The 24,416-nt window shown below is 63.5% G+C and overlaps 1 protein-coding gene across 2 annotated transcripts; it reads right to left on the bottom strand.

Annotated features, from left to right (window-relative positions):
• Positions 1-7,617: 7,617 nt before the first annotated feature.
• RNASET2 (ribonuclease T2) lies at positions 7,618-19,422 on the bottom strand. Of its 2 annotated transcripts, none has more exons than XM_036317617.1 (10): positions 19,291-19,422; positions 19,019-19,183; positions 16,821-16,881; positions 14,908-14,963; positions 13,587-13,644; positions 13,216-13,286; positions 9,883-9,996; positions 9,243-9,291; positions 8,527-8,601; positions 7,618-7,980 (listed from the first exon to the last, which is right to left on the bottom strand). In XM_036317617.1, the coding sequence occupies exons 2-10, from the start codon at positions 19,102-19,104 to the stop codon at positions 7,810-7,812; spliced, it is 741 nt and encodes a 246-aa protein (XP_036173510.1). In that variant the 5' UTR covers positions 19,105-19,183; positions 19,291-19,422; the 3' UTR covers positions 7,618-7,809. The 2 variants fall into 2 exon arrangements, with proteins under 2 accessions (XP_036173510.1, XP_036173511.1); XM_036317618.1 differs by having other exon boundaries at positions 19,019-19,177; positions 19,291-19,418.
• Between the last annotated feature and the right edge of the window lie 4,994 nt (positions 19,423-24,416).

Raw genomic sequence — 24,416 nt, 5'->3', positions numbered from 1 at the left:
TGGAAAGATGCCCCGTGGAGAATACACGAACAAACTAAAGGGCTGGCCCCACAGCAGAGACATCACCGCGTTTGCCCTGGTCGGTCTCAAGGGGGCGTTGAAGTTCCTCTCGTGGGACAGGCGACAGGTGAGTGGGAGGCCTGGGTGCAGGCGGCAGTTAACAACCCAGACCAGCGTGGCAGAGCCAGCTGGCTCCGTCCGCCTGGGCGGTCAGGACGTTTGTAGGACAGTGGCCGCCAACCTGACCCCCTAGAACAGCGGTCGGCAAACTGCGGCTCACGAGCCACATGCGGCTCTTTGGCCCCTTGAGTGTGGCTCTTCCACAAAATACCACGTGTGGGCGCGCACGTACAGTGCGATTGAAACTTCCTGGCCCATGCGCAGAAGTCGGTATTTTGTGGAAGAGCCACACTCAAGGGGCCAAAGAGCCGCATGTGGCTGGGGAGCCACAGTTTGTCAACCACTGGCCTAGAGCCCCGACCTGATCCCTGGACCCTTGATCTGACCCCCTGAGCCCTGACCTGACCCCAGAGTCCCGGGCTGACCCCTGAGGTCCTGACCTGACCCCTGAGGTCCTGACCTGACCCCTGAAGTCCTGACCTGACCCCTGAGGTCTGACCTGACCCCTGAAGTCCTGACCTGACCCCTGAGGTCCTGACCTGACCCCTGAGGTCTGACCTGACCCCTGAGGTCCTGACCTGACCCCTGAGGTCCCGACCTGATCCCTGAGGTCCTGACCTGACCCCTGAGGTCCCGACCTGACCCCTGAGGTCCTGACCTGATCCCTGAGGTCTGACCTGACCCCTGAGGTCTGACCTGACCCCCAGAGCCCCGGCCTGACCCCTGAGGTCTGACCTGACCCCTGAGGTCCTGACCTGACCCCTGAGGTCCTGACCTGACCCCTGAGGTCCCGACCTGATCCCTGAGGTCCTGACCTGATCCCTGAGGTCCTGACCTGACCCCTGAGGTCTGACCTGACCCCTGAGGTCTGACCTGACCCCCAGAGCCCCGGCCTGACCCCTGAGGTCTGACCTGACCACGGAGCCCTGACCAGGACGAGGGACCGTTTCTGGGCTCCTTGTGGGTGGAGCTCCTTCCCTGTAAGCACACTCGCGTCATCTGTGTGAAACGAGCCTTCAGCCTTCCGATCTGCTTCCCATCAGCTTTTTGCTGTTGATTTTCTTTGAAAACGGCCTTTTGTCTCGCGTCTGAATGCCTCCCTTCCCACAGCTGTGCCCGCGCCCCGCGCCCGCTCGCCTCCCCCCCTCCCGCGGGAGCAGGCGCTCTCTGATCGGCGTGGACGGCGCGTCTCTGCCTTGGCCCCGCGGCTGCTCCTGCTGCTCCCGGGCTGGCTCTTCAGAAGTGGCTCCCAGTGACCTGGGGAGGACATGGCTTCTCCCGGCCTCCAGAGCCTGCCATGACCCGGTGACCACACGGGGACCAGCCCCCGGTCCGGGACACCCGCCCTCGGGAAGGCCCGGGTCTGGCCAGTGCCCCCTCGGGAGCCAGGTGATTCACGGGAAGACAGGACTTGGGGCGCCCTGCCCTCCTCTCTGTACAAGCTTCCCCTCCCGGGACCAGCACAAAGGCACAGCCCCCGGCCATGCAGTGACCGAGCAGCCTCCCACCCCACGCAGGGGGCGGGCGGGGCAGGCGGGAGAGGGGGAGCTATCCACTGACCTCGGCCCCTCCCAGGGAGGCCAGCCCTGGGCTCTGCTGAGACTGCCCTCAGTGAATGGTCACACTGTGGCCTCTCGGTCACCCTGTCCCTGTTCTGACCTATTCGCGTCCTCGGGGGTGAGCACAGCTGGTGGGTGAAGCCGCTCCTGCGGGAGCTGGACTGGACGGGCCTTCTCCATCACTACCCCAGGGCCTGGTACACAGCGGCCTGGCCGGTCATTCCAGGTCTGCTGACGCGCTTGTCCCCGCGCCCAGGTGCCCACCCGGCCCAGCTCCCAGGCACCCACACGGCCTGGCTCCCAGGTGCCCAGCAGCCTGGCTCCCAGGTGCCCAACCAGCCTGGCTCCCAGGTGCCCAGTGGCCTGGCTCCCAGGTGCCCAACCAGCCTGGCTCCCAGGTGCCCAGCGGCCTGGGCATAACAGCAGACACCGTCCCCGGCCGATTCACGGCCGCTGGAGGATCAACAGAAACCAATCCCAGGGCGTGTGCTCGGGGTGTCTGGGTGGGACGTGGGCGTGAACTCGGGGCAGGGGAGGGGCTGCTGAGTCCCAGATGGAGGCGGGGGAAGGGGGGGGCTGCTGAGTCCCAGAGGCGGCAGGTGGGGGGGGCAGTTGGCCGTGAAGAGGAGCAACAGTGGGACGAGCGGGGACGCAGGAGGATGTGCAGTGGCCTCTCGCACGCGGCCCAGGAGAGTCCCCGCGTGCAGCACCCCGGCCCTTCTCCGTGACGTGCGCTGCGCCGTGGAGCGGCCCCGCAGACGGACGCCCGCAGAGCTTCCCAGCCGTGCTGCCCGGGGTCCCAGGCTGGGCTGCTCGGATGGGCGTGAGGACGGGGCCTGGACCGTCCGCGGTGGCGGCAGAGCGTGTTTCATGTGGCTTCACCGCGGAGGGTGGCCCGCTGCTTCTGTGGGGGCTTTAAACGTGGCCGGAAGGGTCTTTGTAACTCAAACACGCCTTCCGCCTGGAGGGGCAGGACCGTACGGCACTGTGAGGCCTTGAGAAAACCTTCCGGCGAATGGAAAGCAAAACAAACAGCTCGATTCGTTTGGACAAGGCCAGGGGGAAGGCAGAGCGATACAGGATGTCCACACGGTAACACGCAGAGGCAGGGGTGGAGGAGGCTCACACGGGAACACGCAGAGGCAGGGGTGGAGGATGTCCACACGGTAACACGCAGAGGCAGGGGTGGAGGATGTCCACACGGGAACACGCAGAGGCAGGGGTGGAGGTGACGGTGGTGCTGTCCTGGGCCTGGCTGCGTGTGCAGTGCCCCCGCTCGGACCTGCGACGCTCTCTGCGTCCACATTGGACGTGGGCGACCTTGGTGCCAGTGGCCTGAGTGGTGTGGGCACGCGCACACCTGCTCCCTGGTGCTTGCTGCCACCTGCTCCCTCTTCCCACCTCACCAGGACCCCAGCTGAATCGAAGGCCGAGTGGACAGAGACCCTGAGGCTCCCCGTTCTCGCCCGCCTCCCGGGGCGGGAACCTGCCTCATGGTCACTCCGGTGGGTGTTTATCTGTTACAGCTGAGACCCGCGTCCCGGCAGGGTCCTCCACCTCCTCTCAGGCGGGCTGTGACCCTCGGGCCAGGGGCCCGCGGCTCAGGCCCGGGACGGGCGGGAGGCGGGAGGCGGCGCCACGGGCGGACGGGCTTGTGGCTGGACCCCGTCTGGTGCGGAGCAAGGAGCAGAGGGAGAGGGGGTGACAGTGTCCACAGGGACAGGGTCCGGCCAAGCACACTGCATTTTTCTAAAGAAAAGATAACATCTGTTTTCATCTTCTCACCGACCATCCTCCTGAGAGTGAGTCACGGGCTCCGCAGGCTGGGTGCACGGGGCGGGCGGGGTGGAAGGTGGGGGCGGGGGGGGGGAGAGCGACCACACGGCCGTTTCCTGTGCTGTGTTGTGGGCCGAGTCACAACCTGGGGCCGCTGACCACCAGGGCCCCGGGTGCGCGTCCCCTCGGCCGTAAACAGAAGGCGGAGGACACACAGGTGCCTGGGTTGTTTTCAATCCTCACTCAGGGAGGAGAACCCCTTTTCCTTTGATTTTCAGAGAGTGGAAAGCATGGGGGAGGGGAGAGAGGGAAACATCGATGTGTGAGAGACGCATCGAGTGGTGGCCTCCCACTGGCGCCCCAACAGGGGGTGGAGGATTGAGCCTGCACCCCAGGCACCTGCCCTTGACCGGGAACCGAACCTGAGACCCTGTGGTCCCTGGGCCGACGCTCTAACCGCTGGGCCACACGGGCCAGGGCAGCCACAGTTTTTAAATGTGAGGCCGTGGGCCTGGGTCTCACTCCCGCTTCCCCGCTGGGCTGAGGCCTGGAGCGGCCGGGACCCTGGGCTCCGGCGCGGGACGGAGAGGGAGCGGGGAAGCCGGTCCGAGCCCGGCCCCAGCGCAGCCACAGCCACAGCGGGACTCACTGCGCTTCCTGTCACAGCACAGGGGCCGTCTCACTGTCCCCGTCCCTGCGCAGCCTTGACCGGGCGGGGGGGGGGAGGGGGGGCAAGGAGAGGTTTCCATGGAGGTGACACCGCCCTCTGCTTGGTCGCACAAAGCGCATGCGGAGCGCCCCCCCCCGGAGCAAGGACAGCGGGCCTGGCTCCTGAGGAGCCCGCGGGCTTTGTGCAGACTCAGTCGCCTCCTCTGCTGAAACCATGGCGACGGCGATGGAGGGCGAGGGCCGACTCCTCAGGGAATGAAAGATGCGGGCAGAGAGGAGGGACACGGGGCCCCAGCAACGAGTGGGAGCCCTGCTTCCTTGGGGGCTTCCCCCCTGCACAGCACGGAGCCCGGCCCCGGCCCCACTGCCCCCTCACAGGGGACCCTTCACACTCCCGTCCCCTCCGACGGCAGGAAGGCCGCCAGCGGCCCCAGCGCCTCACCCTCACGGAGGCCTGAGCGTCAAGGCCGGCCCCCCGGCAGCAGTGCAGCAGGCGGGGCACACACTCCCTTAAAGGCGTCCCCGCTTCGCCAGCTCCAGGCTGACGGGGACTAGAGGTGGCCATGGCCATGACCGTGGCCGTGGCCGTGGCCTCGGTGTGAAAGGAGGTGCGTCCCTCCTCTCACTCCCGGGCAGTGGCTGCGGGCTGGCAGCGTGACGGGCGACAGGGGCGGAGAGCCAGCACGAGGCCGGTCACCGCCTCGTTCCCATCTCAGGGAGGGAGAGGAGACAAGGCGTCATCACAAACCCGTCTGCCCCGAAGAAAAAGCTTGCTCGGATTTTATTGCGTCCCAGCCGGTGGGGTCCCCGAGGGCAGCCTGTGTCCCCCAGGCTCAGCTGGCTCTCATCGCCCTCGGGGCGGGGCGCACAGCACCCCCTGTCCCCGGGGGCCTGGGCCGCGGCCACAGCAGCCCCGGCGGCACCAAGCACATGGGGGCTCGCACCATCCAGCACACGCGCTGCTTCCTGCAAAGCCTCGGGGTAAAGAGCCGTCCGCCCCGAGTGGCCCCCAGCTCCCCCGTTCTCTGCAGGGACTGGGCCCAAAGGAGAGGGTGATAAGGCTCAGCCCCAAAGGGAAAGTGGGGTGCTGGCCACGGGCAGGAAGTGGCGACACCTCAGCTGGGCTCCAAGGCACCAGCTGTCTGCACAGAAGCGGGGTGTGGGGGGTAGGGTGTGGGGGGTGGGGGGGGCGTCGCCCTGAAGCAGAGGCCGCCGCTCACTCAGCCTCGCTCACCTTCACAGGAACAAACCGGCAGGAAGTGGGCCCCCGGGTGCGGTACAGGCCCTGCCCGTTCCCAGTGCCCAGCAGCCTGGCTGCGCCGTCTCCAGGGCCCAGGGCAGGGAAGCCGCTGCGGCTGGCGGTGGGAATTAAAGGAGAACGTGCGTGTGAAGCGCCCGGGATAGGACGCGGGCACTTCCTGTGCTGTCACTGACCCCTCCAGCTGGGGCAGCGCCTGCAGGGAGGGGCCGCTTGTCCTGAGTCCCACACAGAAAGCGGGGGAACAGGAGGCTAGGGAGCTGACTGAGGGGAGCTGTGTTGCCTCACAAAGGGAATGGCCTGGAGCTTCCCCGGTGGACGAGGCGGGAGGCCGGCCCGCTGCCGCCTTTTTGTTCGGGGAGAAGCCAGGCAGCGGGAAGCCTCTGTGGGGGGACAGAGCCCGGCCGAGCCCACAGGAGCTGAGGGGAGCCCTGACCAAACTGCACCTGAAGGCGAGGTTCCCAACTACCGGGCCAATTTTTTTTTTGTATTTTTAATGTATTTTTAAAAATCTTTATTGTTGAAAGTACTCATACGTCCCCTTTTCCCCCTCCAGGCCACCCCCACCCTATTGTCTGTCCGGGTGACGCACACGTGCACACAAGGTCTTTGGTTGATCTCCCAGCCCCCCTCCCTCTGAGGTCCCCCCGCACTCTGTTCCCTGCTTCCGTGTCTCTGGTTCTATTTTATTCATCAGTTTATTTTGTCACTTGGATTCCACACGTGAGTGAGATCATGTGGCACTTGTCTTTCTCTGAGCGGCTTATTCACTCAGCACCGTCCTCTCCAGGCCCCTCCGTGCTGTCTCAGGGGGAGAGGTCCTCCTTCACGGCTGCGTAGTGTCCCTGGTGTGGCTGTACCACAGCTGCTCACCCACTCACCTGCTGGTGGGCACGTGGGCCGTGTCCAGGTCTCAGCCATTGTGGCCTGAGCTGCCGTGAGCACAGGGCGCACACGTTCTTCCTGAGTGGTGCTTCCGGTCTCTTGGGATAGATTCCTAGAATTCCTGGGTCATAGGCAGATCCATTAATTTTTTGAGAAACTTCCACGCTGTTTTCCGGTGGCTGCCCCGGTCTGCATTCCCACCAGCCGTGCACGAGGGCTCCTTTCATGTGTAAAGATACCTCCGTGTTTTGGTACTTATAACTGTAAGAACCCTATGTGACCAGCACGTGTGTAGATCATGTTTCCGTGAACATGCGTGTTCATGTTGACTCTGGTGATAGGCATTAGACATGTGGAGGAACTGCCCACGGATGTGATCACGGATCATTGCCACCAGCTCTAGTGCCCTCGCTGGCGCCTTCCCCCCAAGACCCTCCCCCTCCTCCGCAGGAAGTGGTCCCCCGCTGACCCACGACCCAGAGGGAGCCCCCTGCAGCACTGCATCCTGTCCACCACCTGGAACGAGGCCGCTGCACACCCAGCACCTGCGGGCTCCCCACTCCCTCCGGCTGCGGCTCCTCCCTTCTGCTCTGAGCCTCAGAGCCACTCAGGTGACACCCGGTCACCTTTACAAGCCCCTGCCATGTCCAAGCAGCTGTGCAGGGCACTGTGGCCACTCGAGGAGCGCTCGTCTGGACCGCGTGGGGCGGCCTGGGAGAGAAGAGGGCCTCCTCCCATGATCCCGTGCGCCCTGCAGCCCCCCTGGACCCCGTGGGGCGGCCTGGGAGAGAAGAGGGCCTCCTCCCATGATCCCGTGCGCCTCGTCTCCTCTGCAGGTGCCTGGCCGCGGGTCCCTAAGCCCGGCCCACATGGGACCATGTTTCCAAGGTCTGACCTATGACCTGTGGCGGCCCAGGCCTCTGGCAGGAAGGAGGGACCTGTGTGCCTGCCCTTCGGGTTAGTGAGCAGGGCAGTGCCGTGCCCGCGGGAGCCGCCTGGCGCTGGGAACACACCCAGGTCCCCGCTGGGAGGGAGAGAGGCGGGCAGCCCTCAGAGCCTCGCCCAGCGCCCTCGGGCCGGAGCCCGCGCCTGTGCAGGCCGCCGAGGGGACGCTGCGGGGACGTGTGGTCACCTCTGGCCTCAGGGACTGAGAACTGTCCACCCCGAGGCAGGAGGTGGCGACACCCCAGCTTGAGAGCAGGAGCGAGAGGATCCGCGCCGAGGAGGCAGCTGGGGGGGTGGGGGGCGCCGGGGGAGGGAACAGCGCGAGTCCTCAGTCCCGCCCACCGGCCCCGACGCCAAGGTGTCGCCCAGCTTCTGAAGATGCGTGCGAAGAGACACACAGAGGAGGAGAGAGAGAAAACGCGCTTTATTCAGGGACACGGAACCCACTCCCACCCGCGGAGTGCAAAGCGAAACAGAACAGGCTGAGCCGGCGCGGTGGCCACGGAAGCCACGTGGTCCTGCTGCCTTGGACAGCGGGGCCTGTGGGTCCCCTCAGCACTCAGACCACCACAGGCCCAGACGCGGCCTCGGGCCGGGCTAGGGGGGTGGCGGGTAGAAGACGGGGCCGTCCTTGCACACCTCCAGGTCCTGGGCGAGGCCGGCGCCCCCCGCCCCGCCCGCCGGCTCCCCGGGCTCCGCACAGCCCCGCAGCTGCAGGTCCCTGGTGAAGCACAGCTCGATCTGCCCCAGCAGCTGCACCTCCTCGCCCTGCGCACGAGAGGGAGACGCTGGAGCCGTCGGACCAGGCCCCGCACGGTCCTACATGGTGGCCGGAGCTGGTCACCCTGGGCAGGACCTAGAGCTGACCGACGGGGCCTCCCAGCCCAGACCCTGGGCACCCCGTCCTCCCACGCTGCCTGGGCAGGGCGGGTCCTGCCCCGGGGACAAAGCCCACAGCTCGTGTGTGAACTGGACCGGTGGCCACCGGGATCGCAGTGCACGTTTCCTGCTCAGAGGCTGGCCCACCTCAGCCCTCCCGGGACAGGTGCATCCTGGGTAGTAAGGGATGAACATCCTGTCCCAGGGCCTGGAGCCAAAGAACAAGGTGATTTCCCCACACACACACACACACAGCACACCCACAGCATGCACCATGTGCACCCTACACAGCACATGCCTGCACCACCCGTGTGCACACACGTGCACGCCCCCCCCCACACACACACACAAGCAGCACACGGGGAACTCGGCGGTGAGCACAGCCGCCAGCAGCGTGGACCCGGCACTCGGCACAGAAGCAGCCAGAGCCCTGACCTGCTCGGGCGGGAGACACTGGATCTTGGGCGCGACTCCGTACAGGCTGGTGAGGGCGTCTTTGATGTCTGACACCTGAGAGGACATAACGGGCACAGAAATGGAACTCCCACGGAGAACCCAGCCGCCGTCCACGCGGCTGTGACGCTGTTCCCACCCTCGCACCCCCAGCTGACCCGGAGGCCTGGCTGATCGCGGCAGACAGGACAGGGACACCGGGTGCCCCGCCCCCCCTAGGACAGGATGTGGCCTCCGGCCGCCAGACCTCCACCTCCCGCTCATCCTCTCGCCCTGTCTGCACCAGAGCCTGGGGCCGGGCAGAAGCAGGAAGTGCCTGGTGGTGAAGCACCTGACCCGTGGTCGGGACCCGTGGCCCCTCACATGCCTGCCACCCGGAGGAGGAGGAGGAGGAGGAGGAGGAGGAGGGGAGAAGGGGAGGAGGAGGGGGAGGAGGAGAGGGGAGGAGGAGGGGAGGAGGAGGGGAGGAGGGGGAGGAGGAGGGGGAGGAGGAGAGAGGAGGAGGGGAGGAGGAGGGGAGGAGGAGGGAGGAGGAGGAGGAGGAGGAGCGCCACAAACGCACGTCACTACCGCTTCAGCACACACGCGGCAGGAAGGGAGGTCGCAGGGCCCCTCTGAGCCCCTGCAGCGCCCGGGCCGGCGGGCATGTGCTGGGCACCGTGAGTGCGATGCAGCAGGAAGAGGCTGGAGTCACTCACCTGGTAGTAATTGCCCCCGGATGGCAGGATGCCCAGCTTCTGGAGCATGCTGGCCGGGAGGAAGGAAAAGGGCTGCTCAGCCAAGGTCCGTCCTCCTTTATCGTTCTTTCCAATATCACTTCCCAGCCAAGTAAGATGCTCCTAGAGGCCACGCTTTCCCCGGACCTCGGGCAGCAAGCCTCTGAGGACGGCCAGCCCCCCACACCCAGCACCTCCCCACCCAGCGCCCCACCACCCAGAGCCCCCGCAACCAGCGCCCCCCCACCCAGCGCCCCCCACACCCAGTGCCCCCCCCAGAGCCCCCCCACCCAGCACCCCCCCACCCAGCACCCCCCACCCAGCGCCCCCACAACCAGCGCACCCAGCGCCCCCCCACCAAGCTCCCCCCCACCCAGTACCCTCCACCCAGGGTGTCTGCGCCCCACGAGGCGGCCCATGCCCGTGTCCACACTGCGTGGCCGTGACCCAGGGGCCCGGGAAGGCCTGCAGGAGCGGAGGACGTCTCAGAACCGCCGCTCACCAGGCGCCCGGCCCTGCAGGGGCAGCTGCCACCCAGGGGCTCCGGGCCAGCGGCTGGGGCACACCCAGGGTGGGCCGTCACCCCTAGTCGGGCAGAGGGAGGCTGCGGCCGGCGGCCCACCTGTTGAGGGCGAGCGCCCGGTACAGGTCCAGGGCCTTCCCGAAGTACTTCCGCTCGGAGCCGAGGGCGTCCAGCTGGGCCGCGCAGGTCCCGTGCTTCGCCCACTCGTGCTTCCTGGAGGCACAGGCTCTGCTGGACGTCAGGGGCGAGGGCCCCCCAGAGGCTCCCGAGTCCTCCCCCCGCACAGGGCGCCCCATGGCAGCCCAGGCGCTGGCCTCACCCCACCCACGCCTAGAGCGCCACCCCGTGAACACGCGTGGCCTCCAGGCCCCACCCTCCTCCCATGAGCACCGGGGGCTGAGCAGGAAGGCGCTGCCCCTTGCCAGCCCCGGCACCCCTCCCGCCCCGACAGCAACCTCAGCCTGGCCGGGCACCCCTCCCGCCCCAACAGCACCCCCAGCCTGGCCGGGCACCCCTCCCGCCCCGACAGCGCCCGCAGCCTGGCCGGGCACCCCTCCCGCCCCGACAGTGCAGTCAGTTCTGAGTGCCTGGCCGGGCACCCCTCCCGCCCCGACAGCAACCTCAGCCTGGCCGGGCACCCCTCCCGCCCCGACAGCAACCTCAGCCTGGCCGGGCACCCCTCCTGCCCCGACAGCGCGGTCAGTTCCGAGTGCCTGGCCGGCAGGCGGGTCACTGTGAGAGACGCCGAGGCCTGTCCCCGGCTTGGCTCACGGTTAGGGCGTCCATGTCCGCGGAACCCAACCGCCCAGCCCGATGTCTGCCATTGCACAGCAGCTGGTATTCAGGAGAATGGTTACTGGGCGTTCTCTACAGTGCAGGGCAGATGGAGTCTCCATTCTCACAGCTCCCCAAGCTGGGTTACAAGTGGGGAAACTGAGGCTCAGAGGGCGGCTGGGCACGCGCTACAGGGCGCCAGCCAGGAAGCCCGAGGCCACTCTCAAGCCCCCCTGGCTTCCCGGGCAGGCCCCGCGGGGGCACGGCCGCCGGTCCCCCGCCAGTCGCAGACCACGGCCCGCCTCCACGTGAGCCCTCGGCGGCGTGAAAACAGACGGGCCCGGGCCCTCAGCTGTGCCAGCAACTCGTCAACCACGAGGTCTCCACAGGCAACATTCCCAGGAGCTTCCTAGAGCGCACACTCCCCGCACCTCAGAAACCCGCCTGGATGTGCACCAGTTCACCCCGAAATCCACCCGGAGCCGGGGTTCACCTGCCACCACGGGAGACACACATGGGCGAGTCACTAAGTCCCTTCTAGAACGGTCTCCAGAGTCGATTACTCGGGAACTTGCGACGCTCTGGGGGACGGAAACGGAGCCTCCTCCCCCAGCGGGAGCTGCGCCTGAGCTGCAGGTGGCTGGTTTCTGTGTGAACGGGAACAGTCACCCCAGGACCTGTGGGCACGGGGTCCGCGGGGCACGGGGGGGCGGGGGGCGAGCTGAGAGGTCCCAGCTCAGGGCAAAGACTCAACAGCAACTGATGCCTGGAGCAGGCTGACCTCCACCGACGGAGGCTGCAGGACACACGCAGGCATCGAGGGGAACGCGAGTGGAAACACTCACTCCACTCACATGCTGGTCACCCCTCATCGGTCACTGACAAGCTTGGTTCAGTGAGGGACGTCCAATTCCAAGTGACCGGCTGGGCCGCCTCAGGGACCACACTGAGCCCGTCCCCCAGCGAGCCCGGCCCCCAGCGAGCCCGTCCCCCGTCCCCCAGCGAGCCCGTCCCCCAGCGAGCCTGTAACGCCCACGGGCCTGGCCCTCGCCGGGTCTTTCCTGACAAGAACCCAGGGCCCCTCGGAGAAACTAAAGAAAACTATTCTCACGCAGCCGCTTCCCGCTGACGGCAACGCGGGGCCGAGGCCGGGACGTCCCTACAATCTCCCGCCACAAAGGCGACCTGGCCACCGTGAGCCACGTGCGGCGATGAGGGGACAGCGGCCACGGCGCCACATCCACGTCTCCACCTCTGCGCTGAGGCGCTCTGGAGAGCACACGCCCTCATTAGCGTGTGATAACCATTCTGTCACTCGGAACACGAAGACATGGGGTGTGTGACTGCGCGACCCCACCTGAAGGGGGACCTCACTGCCGTTATCGAGCACAAACGAGGCGCATGCACGGCCCGCGCTGTTTGGATTAAACCTTCCAGGCCCAGCCCCCCGGAGACCTGCTTTGTTGGTTTATTTTTAAGCCGCTGTGGCATAAGCTGCGTGGCAAGCATGTGGCTATCACTGGACATTGTAACAACTGGCACAAACACTGTGTTACTCAGCTCTCACGCGGAAACATTGTAACACCTGGAAGTATTACACTCGTTACTTAGTTACACCCCTGCCCTCCCTGAAGTGGGAGGTGAATGCTTTTTCACTGTTTTCCCGGTTTCGGTTCCTTCCGGCCATTGTCCATGCGAAACCATAGTCTGGAAGGCAGGCTGCACAGACGCCAACGACAAACCTGAGCTCTCACGGCCCCGATTTCCCGGGCGCATCTCCTTTGTGTTAAAGGGAGATTTCAACCGACAGCCCCAGGATCCAAGGGCCCTAACCTGCCCTCCGGCCACGGCTAGAGTGGAACCTCCCCCAGGACATCAGTGACCAGGCCCGCAGACACCACTCTCCTCCCGTTTTGTGTTCAGAAGCTCTTCTTTACACCTTAATCTTTTCCTGAAATCTTTCAGGTTAAATCAACCGTGTTGGACAAATTCTGATCAGTCGCACTCTGAACTATAAGGGGACACACGGGAGTGAGAAGGAGAAAATACAGGATTATCCTCAGTTACTAAAGATATAAGTAAAAAGAACGTTCATGTCTCCTTCAAAGGCGATGATTTTAGGAACTACTTGATGAAACAGCATTGTTCTCGTTGGCTCAGCTCTTGCTAAAGTGAAGCGTTTGATGGCGCAGCCCGAGGACAGAGCCGCAGCGAACCGCCCTCTCTCCTCCCCAAGGCCCCCCCCCCCCCCCCCCCCCCCGCCCCGCCTCTGACCAGGGATCCTTTACACATCTCCAGGCAGCAGCACTCCTCCCAGAACCACGCTCTCCTGTCTGACTGGGAGCGATGGCTCCCCACGATGCACAAGTTATCTAAACCCCAACAGAGAACATTCTCAAAACAAAGTCATGAATGCAATACCCATGAAAAACAAGCCTCTAAGCAATAAAATAATAATAATAATAATAATAATAATAAATAAAATTAAAAAAACAAGCCTCTAAAGGAAATTCCACTCGCCTCATCTTCCGCCCGTGGCCAGAGGGAGGCGCCAGAAGGGGAGGCTGTCACACCTCTCGCTGGATCAGGGGTCCGCGCCTGTCCCCACGGTTCCCCGGAACGCGCAGGCGCCTGGGGCTGGAGACGCGCGGGACTCACCACAAAAAGGTGCTGTTGGGAGACGAGTGGAGCAGGTCAGGCCAGTACATCTTCATGTCTTGCATGAGGTCCTGCGAGCAGTAAAGAAAGAACTCGGTCCAGGCGCGGAGAGGAGCTGGTCCTCAGGCCCCTGGCGGGGCGAGGTGGGGGGGGGGGGGGGGGGGGCTAAATTCTGGGCTCATTTCGCCTCGGGTTGGGCCGAGGAGGCGAGGGTGTCCTGGGGGATGTGCGGGATTGCTTTAGAGACGCATGGCGCTGAGGTGCCAGCGTCCGGCCTGGCAAAGGCATGCAGGCCCCTCGCTGCCCAACGACGCCCTCGGGAAGAAGACGCGGCCCAGGGGACACCCTGGGACAGAAGCCAGCGTGGGTACCTTAATCTCGTCCAACTTAAAGGGCCACGACCGATTACACGAGTCCGCTCTGTCAGCCCTTGAACGAAGAGAACAGAAAGGAGAGGTCAGTCTGGGATGGGCTCTGAAGAACCGAGGAAACCCTTCCTCAGGCGCAGAGGACATGGGGGGCGGGGTCTGCCTGGGAGCCGCAGGCCAAGCCTGTCAGCACAGCCTCAGCTTCCAGGACAGGGCTTTGGGGGAAGGCCAGCCTCGCACACACAGCAGGGGAAGCCTACGGCACCCGCAGGGCGCGTGGAGCCAGCTCCCCAGGAGGCGTTTCCAGCGGGAGGCCTGTCCCTTTAAGAGGAGGTGAGGTTAGGAGCCCAGGTGCTGGGGTGACCTTGCCCAGCACCGAGCCCACGCCCTCCTCCTCGGTGGCAATTCTGTCCTCACCGTCACCTCTGCGTCCACTGGCAGCTCAGGCCGCGAGGTCGCCAGCCCGCTCCCCAGACCCGGCCGTGTTTCCCGCCGCCCAGCTGCCCGGACCTGGGCCTGCGCTGACCGCCCGCTCCCAGGTGAGAACCCGGAGAGCCAGGGGCCCGGGGAAGGCGGACTACAGGCCGGCCCCGGGCCCCCTTGAAGCTGCCTTCTGCTGACCCCATGCCGAGGGACACGAGGGACTCGAGCACAGCAAAGCCGAAGGGCCTCCTCTCCGCTGAGCAGCGGGCCGTGTGTGCCATTAGCAGCACAAATCCGTGCACAACAGCAAGAGAACGAGCTACACAAAATGCTGCAGAACCAGGAAGTCAGTCTGGGCGGCTGTGAGGGGTCGCTAACATAGATCATGGATATAGTTTATATTCATATTATCCTACTGCCCCCCAATGAGGACCCTAACATACACTCAGAGTCCCTAAGTGCATGTTTGGCCTAGACCTGTGGTCGGCAAACTGTGGCTCGCAAGCCACATGCGGCTCTTTGGCCCCTTGAGTGTGGCTCTTCCTAAGCCTTAGGAGGGCCCTAATTAAGTTAATAACAATGTACCGACCTATATAGTTTACGTTTAAAAAATGTGGCTCTCAAAAAAAATTTCAATCGTTGTACTGCTGATATTTGGCTCTGTTGACTAATGAGTTTGCTGACCACTGGCCTAGACTATTACTACTCTATCAAAACAGAACGACACAGCAGGATTAGGGTCATGTTAGTGCTTTCCAACGGGGAGCTGGTCTACGGACTGAACCACAGGGTCTCGTAGAATGAACTCCCCACAACATCTCAAGTGTAACTCTCAGAACCAGACGCGCTCGTCTCCGGGGGGCGGCCGCTGGCCTGTGTGGTTCCCGCAGCGAGTACTCGCCACAGTCCGTGGATCGTCCAGTAGTCCGGGGGGTCCCTGCAGCCGTCTTCCGCTCTCTAGGCAAGAGACACAGAGAAAAGTTGGCTCATCACTGACTTCATAGACTCGGCGCCCTTCCTCTCTTTCGACACGAATCAATGGCAGGGCTAACGCAAAATAAGCCCCCTGCGAACCTGCAGTCAGTTCACCCCACAGTACACACTCGTGAGGAAACTACACTGGCTGGGTGTCTCTCTGCAATGAGTGGACCAGCCCGCAGTCTAAATGACAGAATTAAAACATCATTTTATCTCCTTTTATGCGCTCGCAAATTAGGTCAATCCGATGGAAACACTCCTATTTGCCGATGAATGATTCTATCGTATAAGCGTAGACAAACGGCTGAGAACAGAAGGCGGTGACGCCCCACTAGCCTCACGTCTGTTCAGGCACCAAGTCCAAACACATCCGTGAGCCAGGGGCTATCGAAAATCTGGAGCCGTAAGAATGCCCAGGTGAGAGCAGGAGTGCATGATGAGAGAGTCCCACAGCTACGGAGCTCAGGGGCCTCCACCCAGTTCAGCTAACACGGAGATTTTCTAAGATAAACAGCCACCAAGAAATACATTTCCCTATCAAATGAAACACAAATAAAAAGCAGATGTTGGAGTTGACCAGGTGGGACCAGGTGGGGACCAGGTGGGACCAGGTGGGACCAGGTGAGGCAGCGTTTGTGGGACACATCACCCGCCGGCGGGCCTGGCCCCCGCCCCGAGGGAAAGCGTCCAGTGCTACCCAAGCAGCTCAGCCCACACCGCTCCTTCCAGCCACAAACCCTGCTGCCCAGGAGCCAGAGCCAGACGCCAACCAGACTGGCCGCCCCCCTCCCCACCCCCACCCCCACCCCAGCAGAGGCTGCTCTGCGGTTGTAAAGCGAGACCAGCACGGCCAGCAGCTGCGCACAGGGGCGCCCACTGGTAGACACCTTGTCGGGTCCAGGGCATAATGTGGTGAGATAACACGTGACATTTCATTTTCCTTTGTCAACAGAAAAACCAGCCTGTGAGGAAGCGGAAAGAGGCCTGGTTACCCATGGTAACCGCATGCTGGCCGGAAACCAGAGCCGGAAGCTCCGCAGGTCGCATGAGCTGACCCAGCCACACCGCTGCCAGCTGCCCCCCAGGAACTCCAGGAAAAGGCCCCTTCTGACTGAGATTCTTGAGTGAACATTTCAGAAACATCATCAGTAAAATTAGGGAGAGCTCAGCGGGAGGATGAAACACCCCAGGTCGGGCAATTTACTTCCCTTTACAAACCGCCCACGGGGGTGGGGGGTGGGGACAGGCCTGCAGGGGCAGGCGGAGGCGGGCAACCAGCTCAGACAGCCCCCCATCTTAGGCAGGGCCCCGACTCAGACAAGACCCCATCTCAGATAGGACCCCGTCCAGTGAGAAAGACACCCCCGCCCCCCACTGAGGCAGGGCTCCTCTGTGGTGACACTTAAGGGCACAGGGCCCAGGACAAGTCAGAGGCACAGACGGAAAGACCAACCCATAGGCGACAAGAGCAGGCCAAGGAGACAGGGACTGCCGTGTTCTGGGAGACATTTGCTTACAAAACATTTTTATTGATTTCAGAGAGGAACTGAGAGGGAGAGAAACATCAATGATGAGAGAGAATCATCGATCCGCTGCCTCCTGCCCGTCCCGTTGGGAATCCAGCCTCCGGAACCCAGAGGACTAAAGCCAGCGTCCGGAGCCCCCAGCGGTGGCGCTGCCACAGCCCAGGCACCTGCCGCAGGGCCCTCCTGGAGGGACTGGCTGCCAGGACGGGAAGGCACAGCCACGGGGAGCAGCAGCCCCAGGCCCAGAGAGGAAACAAGCGAGACTTCTTAGGGGCGTCCCTGTCAGAGGGCCGCGGAGGCAGACACTCACCTTGCACACGGTCGCAGGCCAGTGGTGGACCATGATCAGCTTCTTCCACTCGTGGCTGCCACTGCGGAGACAAGGAACCACGCCCCTAGAGCTTTCCAGTTACTGAAAAATTAGCCCGTCCATCCACCTGTCCATCCATCCACCCATCTGTCCATCAATCCATCAATCCATCCACTCATCCATCTATCCGCCCATCTGCCCACCCATCCATCCATCTGTCCACCCATCCATCCACCCACTCACCCATGTGTCCATCAGTCCATCTATCTAGCCATCCATCCGAGGCCTCATTCATTCAAGGAACAGTGAATACCTGCTACAGGCCAGGCATTTCTGTGGGACGGGGTTCCTGCCCTGAGTGGGGGACAGAGTCCCCAGGCACTATGGTGGGACAGGGATGAGTCCCACCCCCCTGAGATGCACATGGCTGTGAGGGAGACAAGGGCCAAGTATGGAAAGCACATTCACAGTGTCATGTAGTTGCAAAGCAGTGAAGAATATAACCAAGCAGCGGATGGGCACAGCAGGGCAGGGAGCAGGTGGGCAGGGCAGGGAGCAGGTGGGCAGGGCAGGGAGTGGATGGGCAGGGCAGGGAGTGGATGGGCAGGGAAGGGAGTGGATGGACAGGGAAGGGTTGAATTGTTGAATTGGGGTCAGGCAGCCAGGAAGGCCTGCAGCCAGGGAACACCCACCAGGCGCCTCTGTCCTAAGGGCTCAGGGGCTGGAAACAGACCCATCGCCCTCATCCCACGGTGAAACCCTCAGCACAAATTCGCTGAAGGCGCCGGATGCCTCTGACCTCCCCCCATTCAGGGAGAGGCCTCCCTGCTCCCGGCAGAGGGGGTGACGTGGGAGCAGAGGGCGCCCCTTCAGACCCCGGCTCAGAGGGGTGGGGGGCTGGCAGCAGGAAGCTCAACCTCTTTGTCAGGCTCAGCAGACAGACAGCCGGCCACAGGTGAAAGTACTCAGATGGAAATTGGGGTTCATGGGGAAACAGAACTGGTCCCCCCACAGTCGTGCTCCTGGGTAAGGAGTACGCTGAGTAACACAGAACTCGGACGACATGAAACCTGGTCTTAGATCTGAGAATCTGAGATGATGAGACCAGAGCTCGGCATAAAGGAAAAGCCGGTAAGCCGGTGCCGGCAGCGTGAGCAGGACAGACAACAGGCAGCGTGAGCAGGACAGACAACAGGCAGTGTGGGCAGCAGGACAGACAACAGGCAGTGTGGGCAGCAGGCGGGAGAAGAGCCTCTTTCCCGGGATGCAGAGCTTCAGCCCACAGGTGGAAACGGAGGCTGCCAGTGGGGCCAGGGCTGGGCGACCAGACCAGCAATGGGCGCTCCCGTAAACCTGAAGCCGCAGAGCGCTGAGACGATGCCCACCTACATCCAGCCGTGGGGCGTGGAGCAGCCCCGGCCCCTGAGCAGAGAAGGCCAGTCACTGCGCCCTCGACCAGGTGGGACCAGGTGGGACCAGGTGGGACCAGCCCTGAGCTTGCGCCCTGAGGGGCTGCACCGCCTCTGTGTCCCGCCCCTGCCGGGCAGGGCGGGTGTCCGTGAAGCAGGTGTGTGACTTTGGGGGGGCGGAGGGGGGGGGACATACGCACATACTGCGCCTCCTTCTTTAGCTGCATTGGCTGGTGCCCTTGGCCAGGCAGGGTCTACCCCTTCCTCCCAGTAACGCCTCCCCTCGCACCGCACCCACTGTCGGGGCAGGTGTATTTCTACTTCACAGGTGAGCAGAGCCCACGACGACTCTCAACCCCATCCCGGCCTCTCAGCGACCCTCTTAACCTGGTGGCAAAAACTAATGGCCGGAGCCCTTCAGAACGTACGCTTCCTGGGGAGCCTGAGCCATCATGTTACCCCTCACCGTGTACCCCCAAACAGCCATATTTCACTGAAACTCACTAACAAGCTAAACCCAGCTTCTCCAGCGCCTCCTGCACAGGGCGACACCCTCGATTAGTGCGATCGTCACCCAGACAAAATAGAGGAAAAGTTCAAGTCTGGCGCCGGCTGCAGGCTTCCTGTGCAGTCAAGCGAGGGTCCCCTCCGCCGGGACAAGCCTGGGGGGGGACCCCTCTCCCACCGCGGCTGGAGTCTACACGGAGGCTGCGCAGGGACCCCCACCGCGTCCACCGGCGCGGCCCCCCCCGAGGCTGGGACCCCACGCGCGCCCAGGGGAGCACCCACCTGCTCCGGAGCCCGCGCGCGCAGCTCAGGCAGAAGGCCAGGCCCAGGGCGCACAGGAGGGCGCGGCCAGGCGCGGCCGGCTTCATGGCGACCCGAGGAGCCGCGCAGCGGGGGCCAAAGGCTCGGCTTCCAAACCCGCGGGGCCGACGGCGCAGGTCCCTGAAACTGGACACATTTCCTTAAGCAGCTCCGTCGGCCCGCCCACGAGGGACTCCCGCCGCCCAGCTCCCGTCCCCCGCCCGCGCCCGCCGCCCGGAGCCTGCCGGCCGCACCCGCGATCCCGCGCCGCTGCCCGGCTGTCCCGCCGCCGCCGCCACCGGGTCTGATCGTTTCCGCCCCGGCGACCAGCTCCGGACCCGCCCCACGGCGAGCACGTCCTGCCGCCTACGGGGTAGGGGGGAGGGGGAGGGGGGAAGGGGGAGGGGGGGCGGTGCCCGGCTGGCAGACACGCCCCCAGCCCCGAGGACACGCCCCCAGCCCCGAGGACACGCCCCCAGCCCCGAGGACACGCCCCCGGCCCCGGTCCTTCCTCGCTGGTCTCCTGCGAGAGGCTCTCCTTCCAGCCTGGCCACCCCGCTCACCGAAACTCATTAAAAGGTCGTGGCACTTTCCTTTCCCCCAAATGACATCGCTGGGGGGAGGGGGGAGGCGGGGAGAGGGCCCACTGAACTCTGCCTGTCTTGAGGTTCAAGGCCCAGTGCTGTGTGCTGGCTCCCAGCGCCCCGCCAGAGCTGATGCCACCCCCCTCCTCCGCCTCACCCCACCCCTGAGCACTTGGGGGTGATGTCTGCTTCCACGTGAATTCTGGGGCCCCGCCCGGCATCAGTGGAGTGGAAAATAGTCTCCTGCTCCAAGTGGGGGCACGGGAGCCACCGGGCAAACGTGGGGGGCATGCGGGGAATGACAGCCAACAACTGAAGAGTAATGGCTAGCGTAAGCGAGGAGGCAGCAGTGAGACCTGGGGGAGGGGTCGAGGCAGACAGCATGGGTGCTGGGGGGAGGGTGCCCTATGCCTGGGGGGCGGGGGTGCAGAGTAACAGGAACCAGGGGAAGCACCGACTCCCGGCCGAGCGGCGCGTGGGCGAGCAGCATCTGCCTGCCGGGGAATTCGTCAGATGCAAACTAATAAACAGCACAGCCAGCTGGGGAGCCAGGGACCGCGTGCGGGCACCTGTGGTTCCTGCAGATCCGCACTGTGCTCCAGGAGGCAGGTCCAGGCCCTTGGGGTCAGGACCCTGGGAGCCCAGGCAGGGTGCCTGCGAACGGGGTCGAGGCCACATTCACTGGCGTCTCCAAACGCACAGCCCTGTCCTGCCAGAGGCCCAGGGGCCGCGGGGGGCTCTGGGTCAGGCTGTCCCCTTGGAGGGCCAGGGTGCCCAGCCGGCAGGAGGGGCTGGTGCCCAGCGGGGGTGTGGAACTGCTCCCAGGTGGATCCTCTGGGTGTGATTCAGATTCTCCTGCTCCTACCTGGGTAACCTGGGAAGCGAGCTGGCTTCTCTCAGCCGGGTTTCCTCACCTGTAGAGCAGGAACGCAACGCGCTCTCATGGCTTATAGTTGGGACTAGAGAGTGAGACGAAATCAGGCCCAACAGCTCTTCTGAGGTGGCAAATAAAGGAATCTCTTACCCTCACTCTCTGGTGACAAATTTTAGACTCAAGACCAAGGACTCAAATCCAAATTTTTACCCAAAAGCCTATTCCTGACACCACTTCTGACCCCATCATAAAAGGCTTCAGAAAAGGAAAAGAAAAAAATGAGCTCACCCTCACGTACGCACACATGTGCACACACCGGCAGACACCACTGTGCACTCCCACATATTAGAAAAGACTTTACTTTGCAAAACTTACCTCTAAACAGTAAGTGGGCACCTGAGGATTAGTCCTAGGCCAGCGGCCGTCCTGTAGAGCACGCTGCATCACACAGAACGGCTGGCTCTCGCATTAACAGCCAACCGGGCAGTTTTCAAATATTTCGTGTTTTTAAGGGGTTTTGTATATGTTTCTACTTATTCCACACCCTTTTTCAAAAAGCATCTGAGGTGCCTTACGATGCACAAACAAGGGGTGGTGACTACCTGCTGTGAGGAAAACTAGAGGCCGGAGAGTAAGAGCAGCAGAGGCGGGCGGTTCCCTGGTAGTCACACCGAGAGCCGGATCCCACAGCAGCTCGTGTGAGCTCCCACTTGACCCCGCACAGCCCGCGCAGTGAGAGGCCGGGCACGATCAACCCAGGTTTACAGGCGAGGAGACCGTCACCAAGGGCTTCACCGATCTTCGCAAGGAAGGGCAGGCGGGGGCCAGGCCTGACTTCCTGACTGCTAGCCCGGCGCTGCGTTTCTGATGCCTGGGATGCCAGGGAGGGACAGACCCAGGGAGCAGGGTGCCCACTGAACCCTGCCCGTCGTGAGGTTCAAGTCCCTGTGCTGTGTGCTGGCTCCCAGCGCCCGCCGAGCTGATGCCACCCCCTTCCTCCCCCTCCCCCTCCCGTCTCCATGAGAGGGCTTCTCAGTGAGCACCGCACTCCAGGCCTTCAGCACGAAAACCGACCACCTGGTTCCCCAGATTCCAGGCCAAGACAGGCCCCGCTGAGTGTGCACTTTGGGGTTAGGCACGTTAAGGCAGATCATGAACCAAGGTCACAGTTATCGGGAGCGACGTTTAGGTCTCAGTAAAGACCCTGCCAACAACAGGGCCGTCCGCCCAGAGTGTGCTGGGCGCCCGAGGGCGGCACGGTGGGCAGGAGCTCCCACCCCTGCAGCAGCTCCGACAGGCTGGCCCACCTGCCAGGGGCGCTGGGCGGGGGTTCCCGGCCTCCCCTGCCTCTGCTTCCCCTGCTCCAGATTTTAGGGAGACTCCCTTTTTGTGCTTTTTCCTACAAACTCTTTGCTCTGTGTAAATATAGCAAACAGATAAATATTGGGTTAAGAAACCGATGGGTATGTTTACACAATGGAACACTGCTGCAGCCCTCGGCTGTAAAAAGCAAGGGACCCCCCCCCCCCCAACAGCGTGGAGGGACCTGGAGACTCCACCAAGCGAAATCAGCGGGGGGAAGGAGAGGGGGGGGGGACCCCACGGGACCCACCCACATGTGGAATCCAAGGGACAAACCGACAGAAAAACATAGGCTGTTTCCACCAGGTCCACAGTGCAGTCCTCACTGCTGTCCTCACCGTCACAGAAACGCCGAGCCGATGGCCTGCGGCTGCTCTCCAGCCAGTGCCCGGCCAGGTAGCTGCTCGTGGTAATTGATGCCTCTGTCGACAGGGCGTGTCTGCTGCCATAGCGGGGTGCCTGTTGAGATAGGGGTGCTTTGTCATGATACTGGGGGCGCCTTCATGATAGCAGGGCACCTGTCGCGATCGTGGGGACCTGTCACGGCAGCGGTTGCCTTACACGGTACTGGGGTGCATGTCGCAATGCTGGAGTGTCTGTTGCAAGGCTAGGGTGCCCATCAGGGTAGTGGCTGTCTGTCGGGAAGTGGGGTGCCTGCTGCCTTAGTGGGTGCCTCTGCCTGTGTTTCTCGTGATGGTGAATCTAGACATTTTGCTGGTGATGGTGTGAGCAGCTGATGTCAACACAAGTACTGGGGCCTGAGCGTGCAGGGAAGGGCCCTGCAGAGCCGTCCTCGTTCCCTGGGCCGGGCTTACACAGGCCCAGGTGAGGCCCCGGGTGCCCTGAGCACCTGCAGAGGCCGGCACCTCCAGACCCTCCCGCCCCAGAGAGACCCTGTGTGAGCGAGCCGGGCAGAGGGGCCCCCGCGTCACGTGGGAGGCTCTGCAAGGGAATCTCGCACTCCAACCCGTCACAACAACCCCCTTCACAGAAGCGCTGAGGAGTCAACTTACAAAACCTCCACTCCTTCCACCACAGAAACTTCCTCCGCCCCCGCAGCTGGAGGACAAGGCCCCTGCGGGTGCAGCTGGGCTCCCCCAGTTCCTGCCCCTCCGGCCTCGGTTCCTCTTCCTTGGCGCCTGGCCCTCCTCGCCACCTGCTCCCCAGACCGACGGCGCTGTGGACATGCTGCCTGGCTTCCCCTGCCAGGGCCTCTGGGAGCTTTTCAGATGGAAAGACAATCAGAACCTCCTGGCAAAGTCCTGAGCTTCCCCCCAGCCCTGCCCGGCCTCGCCTGCCCTGAGAGGGACCTCCTCCCGCGTCCTGGGTGGCGGCTGCCCGGCGGATGCAGCAGAGGCTGCTGGGCCTGCTGAGGTCGCGTGGCTGCCACGGCTGCCTGTCTCACCTGGGGATGCCCACGGCGAGGGACCAGCCCGCAGCCCTGCGGAAGCAGGACCCGCCAGGCCAGGCTCATGGGCAGGCCCTGGAGAGCTGGGAGCTGGCAGCCCCGCTCACAGGTGCCCCACCCGCCTCCGACTCTCCCCTCTGAGGCCCCCACATTGCAAACCAGAACCAGGCCCCCCTGTGTGCCCCACCGAACCACAAGGAGGCCACTGGCTGCCCCGCAGGAGGTGGGGGAGGTCTTCCCACGGCCTCAGGAGCTGGGACTGTGGTTCCGGATGGAGGGAACTAATTAGGGGCAGGGACGGAAGCCGGAAGCCTTGGGGAGCAGCTGTTCTGTGGGTTCACTTGAGCAGTGTGCGCGTTTCATGTAACTACGAGATACAACTGAACTCTGAGGACGCCTCCTCCTGACACAGGGACTGAAAGCAAAGGGAGAGAACTGTCGGGGTGTATCTGAGGCCAAGAGAACGCCCTTAGGTCCCACTTGTTCGCCATCACACGTGTTGTCAGTGGGAGGCTAAACGTAACAGCAAAGGAGGAAGGAGGTGAATGCAGCTGGGAGGCCTCCGGCTCACAGAAAGACACAAAACCCAACGTTACAGAAGCCAGGGAACAGGAAAAACGAGGTAAAAGCCTTGTGCTAAATTTGCATTGCAAATCTCAGTAGTAATCATACATTTTCTACAGAAAGAAAGAACAGAAACAGCCGAACAAGAAGGCTTACTGCCCCTCTGGCCTCTGGCAGTCCTGGTCCCGGGGACCAGCTCAAGGCCACAGCACCGGATCGAGGCCTCTGGGCGCACCCTCACCCCCTGGACCAGGGCTCCTGGAGCCGCGTGCGGGCTGAGCCTGGAGCCCAGGGCGCAGCAGAGCAGGAGGTGGCCACACGCCAGCCCGGCCGGCCGGCTCACCCCCGCTCCTTTGAAGAAGGCGCACATAGCATTTAGACTAAGTAGCGTCCCCTCTTTAATCTGTGGCCCATTAAATGCTTGAAAAGAGATGAAGGGGAGACGCGAAGATATATGCAAATAAGACCAAATGAGAAAGCCCTTTCATCCTGAATTTATTCACAAATGTCAGTGTGAACTCCGATGTGTCTCCCTTAAACCAAACCAAACGTGTGCGTTGATGGATGTGGAATTGGAGGCGAACATAT

The sequence above is a fragment of the Myotis myotis genome, unplaced genomic scaffold (assembly GCF_014108235.1).
Source record: "Myotis myotis isolate mMyoMyo1 unplaced genomic scaffold, mMyoMyo1.p scaffold_m19_p_7, whole genome shotgun sequence".
NCBI lineage: Eukaryota > Metazoa > Chordata > Mammalia > Chiroptera > Vespertilionidae > Myotis > Myotis myotis.
This window is presented reverse-complemented; position numbering and strand designations above follow the sequence as displayed.